Source organism: Lolium rigidum, chromosome 6 (assembly GCF_022539505.1).
Source record: "Lolium rigidum isolate FL_2022 chromosome 6, APGP_CSIRO_Lrig_0.1, whole genome shotgun sequence".
NCBI lineage: Eukaryota > Viridiplantae > Streptophyta > Magnoliopsida > Poales > Poaceae > Lolium > Lolium rigidum.
This window is the reverse complement of record NC_061513.1, coordinates 293,835,794-293,843,884: the sequence shown is the minus strand read 5'-3', so window position 1 is coordinate 293,843,884 and position 8,091 is coordinate 293,835,794. Positions and strand designations below refer to the sequence as shown.

The following is an 8,091-nucleotide window of genomic DNA, read 5'->3' as shown; positions in this document are numbered from 1 at the left end:
GGAAAAACATTATGGTTCTGTTTGGATGTTTGTATTGCTAGGCTTGACATTGTATTCGGTGTAATATCAATATCTCGAGATATTTACATTGAGATTGAATGTCAATATTTCTGTTTGGATGATTAGATATTGGTACTACCTAGAATTGATATCTTAGTTGAATGCCAAATCATGTTTGGATGGTTAAAATGATGTATTGCATTTATATGGGAGTATGATGCATGATACATGTTTGACAATAATTTCTTGTGTAACTTTTGAAAATAGTTGAATGGTTATATGTCAAATAAAATATTTACAGAAAATGTTTTCCAAAACTATTAAAATAGGATGATGTCGGCACGGCATCGTCATAGCTAGCACGACGTTGGTCGAGCATCGATACAACGATGGAGAGTGCACGAAGACGCCAGAGGCCCTTTTGACGGTGGTGCCACTCCTGTTGTCGTCCTGCCCGTCGGCTTCGACTCCGCACGTGGGGACCCAGACGCCAGCAGTACGTAGATATATTCATTTTTGGACAATTATTTTGAAACGGATGAAGTAGCAATTCTAGTTAATTACATTAGAACTTATCTCCCTAGTAATTTGATAGGACACACAATTGTAAACGAAAGAATGAGTGAAAGACGTGCATACGTAAATTAGAAAAAATGGTTGAAACCATAACACTGTAAGTACGGTGTCAACAACATAGTCGCAGGAACAATCTTAAACGCGCAGATGAAACACTACACTTGTGTCTAGAATTGGAGCAGCTAGAAGCTCAGAGGGAGGCTGATTACTCCTACTATTATGGTCAGGAACTAATTGGTCCATGTATGCAGAGGTCTCTAGAAAGCACTAAGACTTTACCATTTGAATCTAATATTGTCAATCTATTTGAAGAAAGATAGTGGTTGGATGGTTAAAAGTGCAGTGTCGCCTCCACCCCACCAAGGATCAAATCTCATGTTTGACACTTTTATGTCTCATAAAGGTAAAACAATTTTCAGTGGGAGGCGATGGTAAAGGTAAAACAATTTTCAGTGGGAGGCGATGTTACCATCGATAGCGAGTCGCATGTGGTGACTTCGTCAATCTCAAACCCTACCAGATTAGCTTTTTGGAGTCTGCAAAATTGGAAGATGTAACATAGAAATACTCTCTTTTCTTCTCAATTTTCCCTTAGTTGTTTCTTGACATAACTCTTTTGTATAGGAGGGAAAGATGTCGTGCTAGCTCGATGTGGTTTTGTACCTTCGACGTGCTCATGTATGTCCTTGCTATCACCATTGTGGTGATAGAGAGTAGAGCGGAGGAAGGTGTAATATAGATAGTATATTAGGTGTTAATATTGTATTTTGTATATTTATTTGTATATGTTGACTTGTAAAGTGCTTTTTACCATGAAATATAACTTGTCAAAGATTTGGTCATCTATCATTGCTATATTAGTCTATTTTTCTTTGCAATATACTTCCGCAGCAACTTGGGATGCTTCGAGAAACAAGTGCAACTGAGGCTGCATTGCTAGCAATGTTCTTGTACTACCATCATCAGGTTGTAGCTCCGTAGTCGGAGGATTTGCTCCGTTCATGGTCACCACTTCAGCGTTTGGAGGATCGCGACCTCTTTATGGAGGTGTCTACACGATTGGAGAACACGGCAACGGAGTTTATCTCCCAACATGGGTGGCTGCATAGTCGGAGGATTGAAGCCAACGGAGCGTCATAGTAGTTGGCTTTTACCTTTTTATATCGCTCTTTGATGGATCCTAGACTACTGAACGGCTGTGTGCATCCTGGTTATGCAGAGGCTGGGTGTAATGCTTAAAACTTTTTGAGTAATAAAGCGCCCCTTATCGAAAAAAAACAGGTTGTAGCTTACTACCACGGATCAGAAGTATGTCTAGAACCTCAGAGGGACTACAACGAAACAAAAGGGCGCTAAATAAACCAACCCGTCAATATAAAATCCTGAGACGTGCGCGAGCAACCGCATATATATCATCTCACATGCGCTTAATAAAGCTTGTCAGTGGAGCTCCATACGTTTGATGGGTGGGTCACCCGTCAGTGACTTGGATTCATTTCTCACAAGGTTGGAGTGACAGACAACTAACCTATCGAAGTAGAGGTTTAAGCGCCCATCAATGACATTGGATTCTATACTAGTGAAGGGTGACTCGTACATTGGTCCTAGCAACCTGGAGTTATGTTCGCTCTTTGGTGGTTTACGATAACTTCTGTGATGCGGACTTTTAAGTGTGTGTCTTCTTGTTGTTTGGGGTGCCATGTGCTTGGTTGGAGATCATCCATCGACCAATTTGTGGCACGGATGAACTTCTACTGCAAGCTCTTTAAGTCTTAATATATAGACACGCGGATGTCCTACGAGTTCTAGAGATTAAAACAATGAGGCACATGAAAATCATATTCTTTCATGGAATTACCAATAAACAAATGCAATTTTTTTACAAGACATCTATCCCAGATATTTTGTATATTCTAGAATTCTATATTTGGTACATTTATAGTCATCCCTTTCTATTTACTCACACCTAAATAAAACAACCATTCATTCAGGAACCTCTTCAAATTTACTCACTGTCATGATTTTTAGGACACAAAAATGGGCACAAACACGTACATGTATCTGAAATGCTTCCAAGTGCACAAATTGTTTAATAAAAATGTGTTTTATGTTTTTTAAGGCTTGTCTAACTGAAAAAATTTGGTTCAACCGGAGAGTTTTAAGAGCAATGTCTCCAAAAATAAACAACCTCACTTTATTTCAATGTATGCAGAGTGTAGCATGACTGCATTTTTCCACTCGGCCGATGTTAAACTGTATCAATAATATAGTTTCATGCCAATAATTAGCTATATCGTTATGTGGTTATTACTTCAAGTATACCGAGCTGCTAGATGGATGTCTATAGAGAGAACAGTGTGGTTACAAATAAGTAAAAATGTTTAGTATCAATAAGTGATAGTCTTCCATTTTGACTAGCTTTTTATCAAATTGGCAAAGTGGTAGGATAGGACAATTGTGTGACAGCATTAGCTTTTATTCATCGGCACCGATCAAGATACAACATGTCATGTAGTTATAATAAATTAATTTATTTAATATAAATAAATTATATTCTTAAACTTCAAATCGTCATAGGATCATTAATTTTCTACTAAAATATGGCACCATGTAGACACGAGGAGATTGTGAGATGGTGCGCCTACCGTGGCAGTCGACGACTCCTCTATATATGCAGTCTACTACTCCTCTCTATACACTATCGTAAAATATATTTTATCTAATTATACTAATTTAGCTCATATTTCAAGTAAATTTTCTTAGATTTACGGTAACTATGCCTAGAATTTAGCTTGGAGTAACTTTGTTGTTCTAATTTAGGTTGGAGTAACTTTGGTTGTATCCTATTTAGAGAAACACTACTGCCCATTACCACATTGTTCTAGGAGTATTGTATTCCCTAGCAATTAATGATTATTAATTAACTTCTAGTAGAAAATTGATTTGGTATGTGAAGATATATGGTACAATAGAGAAAATATTGTTCTATTTTTGTAAGAGAACATTCTAAGGGCCTTTTTGTTTGGGTTTTTTTTTGGCTTTTTGGCTTTAGCTTATAAGCTAAAAAGCACCTAAATAGGTGTTTTTTTTTTGAATTTTGGTCTCCAAAAGCCAAAAAAAACACATATTTAGGTGCTTTTTAGCTTATAAGCTAAAGCCAAAAAAACTCAAACAAAAAAAGTCCTAAGCTAAGGAGAATGCATCTTCTCCTTTGTGTCTCTTTCTTCTCTAACTATTTTTTTTAATGTGGCAACTCGGATCACTAACGTCATTCCATTGTATATGCTCTAACTTTTCGTTGGAAAGGAGAACATCATCCGGCATCAACATCCACTGAGGCACACAGCCATATATAATCCATTATATATAGGCGTATGCTCCGGAAGCATACTTTTGGCTTTTAGCTGCAACGCATTCCATAGACCCAAAAAAAATATTAATTTAAAATAAATTTAAAAATAAATAAATCTTCCTGAAAACCAAGGACGGTCAAGTTTGTACTCGTAAAAAATGTTTAGAAACGAAATGATTCACATGGTCTCCAGGGCAAAAAAGACAAAATTATGACAAATATAAAGATTCCATAAAAAACAAGCACCGATGCTGAATAAATTAGTTACTAAAATAAAGTAATGTCAAATTTCAATTTATCTAAAAAAAATAGTCTCATAACATCTCGTCAATCCTCTACCACGGAAAACAGTGAGCTCAAGGTGGAGTATTTTGGTCAATGAGGTTTTACGTCTGAGCATGGACACTTTGCCCTATTTACGAGGAAGCCGATCACAATGCTGAAGTGGCGAGCGCTGACTGAGTTGTTGACAAGTTCGAACGACTACTTTTTTTGCTGCAAAAGAAAGGCCCTAAACTGACAATCAATACACCACTTTTGCGCCTTCACATCGAATTACAACGGTGATACATCACATATCCTGATCAGTTACCAGGTACTAGTAGAGGTTAACAACAATTGTAGATCAGCAACTAGATGAGACCCTAAATTAGACAAACTGCTCTTACCATGCACTGTGTCGTGAAAAATCCTGGAACTTGATCATTCTGGCTGATCTGGGGTTCAATCTGGCTGACCTGGGGTTCTTTCGAGTTCCTTAACCTGGCAAACACACAAATCAGATGTTTAATGGTTTATGGAATAAAGTTGATACTAGAGATAATGAGACGAGTCCTTGACATCATTCATCACCTCCTCTTATTTCCTTGCAAGGACTGAGTTCAGATATGAGAGTTGATGATGCATATAATGGACGCAAGCAACAAAGGAATAACAACAGCTATTAGCATCACTAAACTAAGCAAGAGTCTTGTTACACAGGTGGTAATCTCGCATGCTAGAAGATTTTCGGAGCCCAGTTCCAGGAAACACAAGAGGAACTGACCAAGAACTGACACAGGACCGATACAGAACTACAGATAGATACGCGGCATAGTACAGTAACAGCTTCGCAAAGTTCTCAGTGCTCCTGCTACGCATGCTTAAGAGGCTAAGCTACCAAAAAATGTTGTCGAGCAACGCGGCAAAGCCATCCCTTTGATCTCATTGCCGGACCAAGTCCTTGAGCTTGGTCATCCACCGGACATACTCCTTGGTCTGCTTGGTCACCATGTAGTCGTGCATGAAGTTGGTGGTCTTCAGGGTCACCCCACGTAGCTCCAGGAACTTGAACAGGCCCTTCTGCACATTCGGAGGAAGCTCGCTGCAGCAGAAAAACAGAGGGGATCTTATCAGCAAAGGGTGGTCACACGATTCAACAGTGCAAAAATGAGCATTTGAAGTGGTGTACTTACGTGAATTCAGGGCCCTCAAAGGGGAACTTCTCTGCATCGGATTCGGCTTCCTCTGATATCAGCATCTCGTCGATGGTTATCTCCTCACGGAAGGCTGTGCAGGTGAACTCGAGTTTCGGGCCACTTCCCTTGGAGACTACCACCTTCATGGAAAGGCTACTGTCTTCGGAGCCCTCATCTTCGTCGTCATCGTCCTTGGCAGCATCCTCGTCATCATCTTCATCAAACTCAGGCTCCGCGTCCATGTTAGGCATGCTGACAATGACCTCGATCTTCTCATCCTTGTAGTCCTTTTTAAGAATAACCACGCTCATCCCTTCTTCGTCAACGATTTCAAAGGGAAAGTCTTCTGGAGTAGGTTCCTGCCAGAAGACGGAGCAATGAATCTATCAAAACATCTTAATTATTTGCAAGACCAAGAACTGAATGTAAGTCTACATGTAATTTTTACAGGTACTTCTTGCAGAAAGTAACATCTGTTCAATCATCTCAGGATTTTCCAGACAATAACTAATGAATCTAAATGCCAGTTTGAATACTATTGTCATGCAATGTGAAGCCTAAGTAGTAGGCAGTTCAAAATCAGAAACCCAGCCCTTTAGTAACTCAACCATCAGGGCACCGCCCTAAAAGTCAGACTCCACAAAGTGATTAGAATGTTCAACAGACTGACATCAGCTGAATGGTGGCAGCTACTCAGAGAAACAACAGTCTTGAAATTGTGACCTGTTTTTAGCATCAACACTACAATTGAGAAGCTATATGAAACCACACTGAAGAATAATATGTAAACAGATGGTTGCAGACTGTCCATACTAGCATGCTTATAAAAGATCCTATATGAGAATCAACACGAAGCTGAGCTAGAGCGGCACAACTATAGTTAGATTAACAGCAGAAGCATTTCCTCCATGACAAAACTGTCTCTGATTCAGGCAGAGATTGTTCTACCACGTACCAAATCCATCTAGCTCAAGGACAATATTCATATGTCCATACCTGACCATGCCAAGCATGAAGGCCAAATCTTGCAGAAAGTGGCATAGATTTGGACATTTCAGGACTTTCACAATATTAATGAAACGAAATGTCAGAAGCACTGCCATGCTTAGTTGGCACAACTATTGGTAGATGTTCACATAAGCGATGGCGACTCTCGATATATCAGCAATGCACGGTTAAAGAGGCATCTATTTGGACATTTCAGGGTCTTCTGACGATATTAATGAAACTAAATGTCAGTTTGGATAGTGCTCCCACGCCATACAAATCCTAGATAGTTCACAATTCAAAACAAAACTTGAAACTCAACCGTCGCCCTCACTCATTTAAGTCCATATATACTTTACAATATGATCAGCAGGAGATATCAGCTGAGATGCTGAATGGTCACAGGCAGCTGCTCAGATACACGGCAGCCAACATAAAGCCAAGCTAAAGCGTGAACTTTTTTTTTCAATCATAGACAGACGCGCGGTTGCACACCTCACTCACATGGTGGCATGCTTAATTGATGAACCAACACGAAACCAAGCTAATAAATCAGAGCACATGTGAACAGACGGTTGCACAGTTGTTATATGCAAAAGAAGCACTCCTTAACGGAAGGAAAGAAATGCACCAAAGAAGCAGTAGCACGCTTGCTGGTCGTATCTACGGTTCATGGCAAATCTATCCGAAGAGATGGGAAGACCCTCTGTGTACTTGCAATGCAGATGTGAAATCGCAAGCCATGGTCATCAATTCAGTAAAACCGTCCCCCGCACGAGAAACCCGTCCCTGATTCTTCCCCGGCGAGGGTTACTCGACTAGCACGCGCGCAAGGGGACTCGACCGTGTCTCACCTGCACGTCGGTGGCGAGGTACTCCTCGGCCTCCCGGATCTCGAGGTCGATGGCGGCGGGGAGGCCGCCTCCGCCGGCGCCCTTCTTGTTCTTCTTCTTGACCTTGCTCTCCATCATCTTGACCGTCGACCCATTCGCCGCCGGGGCCGCGCGCAGAGGTGGCGCGAGCAGAGAGCGCCGGACCTGGGCCGCCCAGGGACCCATGATTGGGGCGGACGGGGAGGAGCGGAGGAGGGCGAGGGCGGATGTGGAGGAGGTGGAGACGAAGGAGGCCATGGCGGTGTGGGGAGGGGATAAGGTGAGGAGGAGGAAGGAGGGGTTTTGGGTTTAATAAGGACCGGGGATGCGGCGGAGGGTGGGGCCCGCGCGTCAGTGACAGCTTTGTTGGAGATTTTGTTACACGAATATAAGACCAGTTAAATCAGGTCTGGAAGAAGAACATGATGTAGGTGGACTTGACTTGCAAATAAAAAAAAATCTCAAAAGGTTATTTTAAACTTTTGTAAAGAAAATTTGAAATAGATCGCTTGCCTACATATTAGCTAATAAAAATTGAAAGGGCCGCCGATCTACTAATCACCACCAACAGCAGTACAAAGAACATCAAAAATAATAATAAAAAGTTACAAATAGGCAAGTGAACCACCTAGCGAAGACGACGGGTACTATAGCCAGCCAAGGCAAGCCGTCGTCCTAGCCTCGTCATCATCAGAGTTGTGCAAAGCTTGTCGAAGTAGAGGTTATTGCAGTAAACAGATGAAAAGTAGTATTGCTAAGGCTACAAATAGTCAATGTAACAGCTACAAATCGCCAATGATGAGAATTGTAGATCAGAAGAGTCAAACTTGCAACCACACCGATGATC

At 41.0% G+C, this 8,091-nt stretch overlaps 1 protein-coding gene across 1 annotated transcript; it reads right to left on the bottom strand.

The window, feature by feature from the left end:
- Nucleotides 1–4,859: 4,859 nt before the first annotated feature.
- Nucleotides 4,860–7,502, bottom strand: LOC124665240 (uncharacterized protein At2g39795, mitochondrial-like). The gene is made up of 3 exons (XM_047202660.1): nt 7,227–7,502; nt 5,383–5,744; nt 4,860–5,291 (listed from the first exon to the last, which is right to left on the bottom strand). Exons 1-3 carry the CDS (start codon nt 7,500–7,502, stop codon nt 5,132–5,134), a joined length of 798 nt encoding a protein of 265 aa, XP_047058616.1. The 3' UTR covers nt 4,860–5,131.
- Between the last annotated feature and the right edge of the window lie 589 nt (nt 7,503–8,091).

What these genes read in the sequence shown, in the direction of transcription:
- LOC124665240 (XM_047202660.1), bottom strand. Translation starts at nt 7,502, where the DNA reads ATGGCCTCCTTCGTCTCCACCTCCTCCACATCCGCCCTCGCCCTCCTC. An exon ending in ACCTCGCCACCGACGTGCAG is followed by an intron (nt 5,745 to 7,226) that starts GTGAGACACGGT and finishes GTCTTCTGGCAG; the next exon opens with GAACCTACTCCAGAAGACTT. An exon ending in TTTGAGGGCCCTGAATTCAC is followed by an intron (nt 5,292 to 5,382) that starts GTAAGTACACCA and finishes TTTCTGCTGCAG; the next exon opens with CGAGCTTCCTCCGAATGTGC.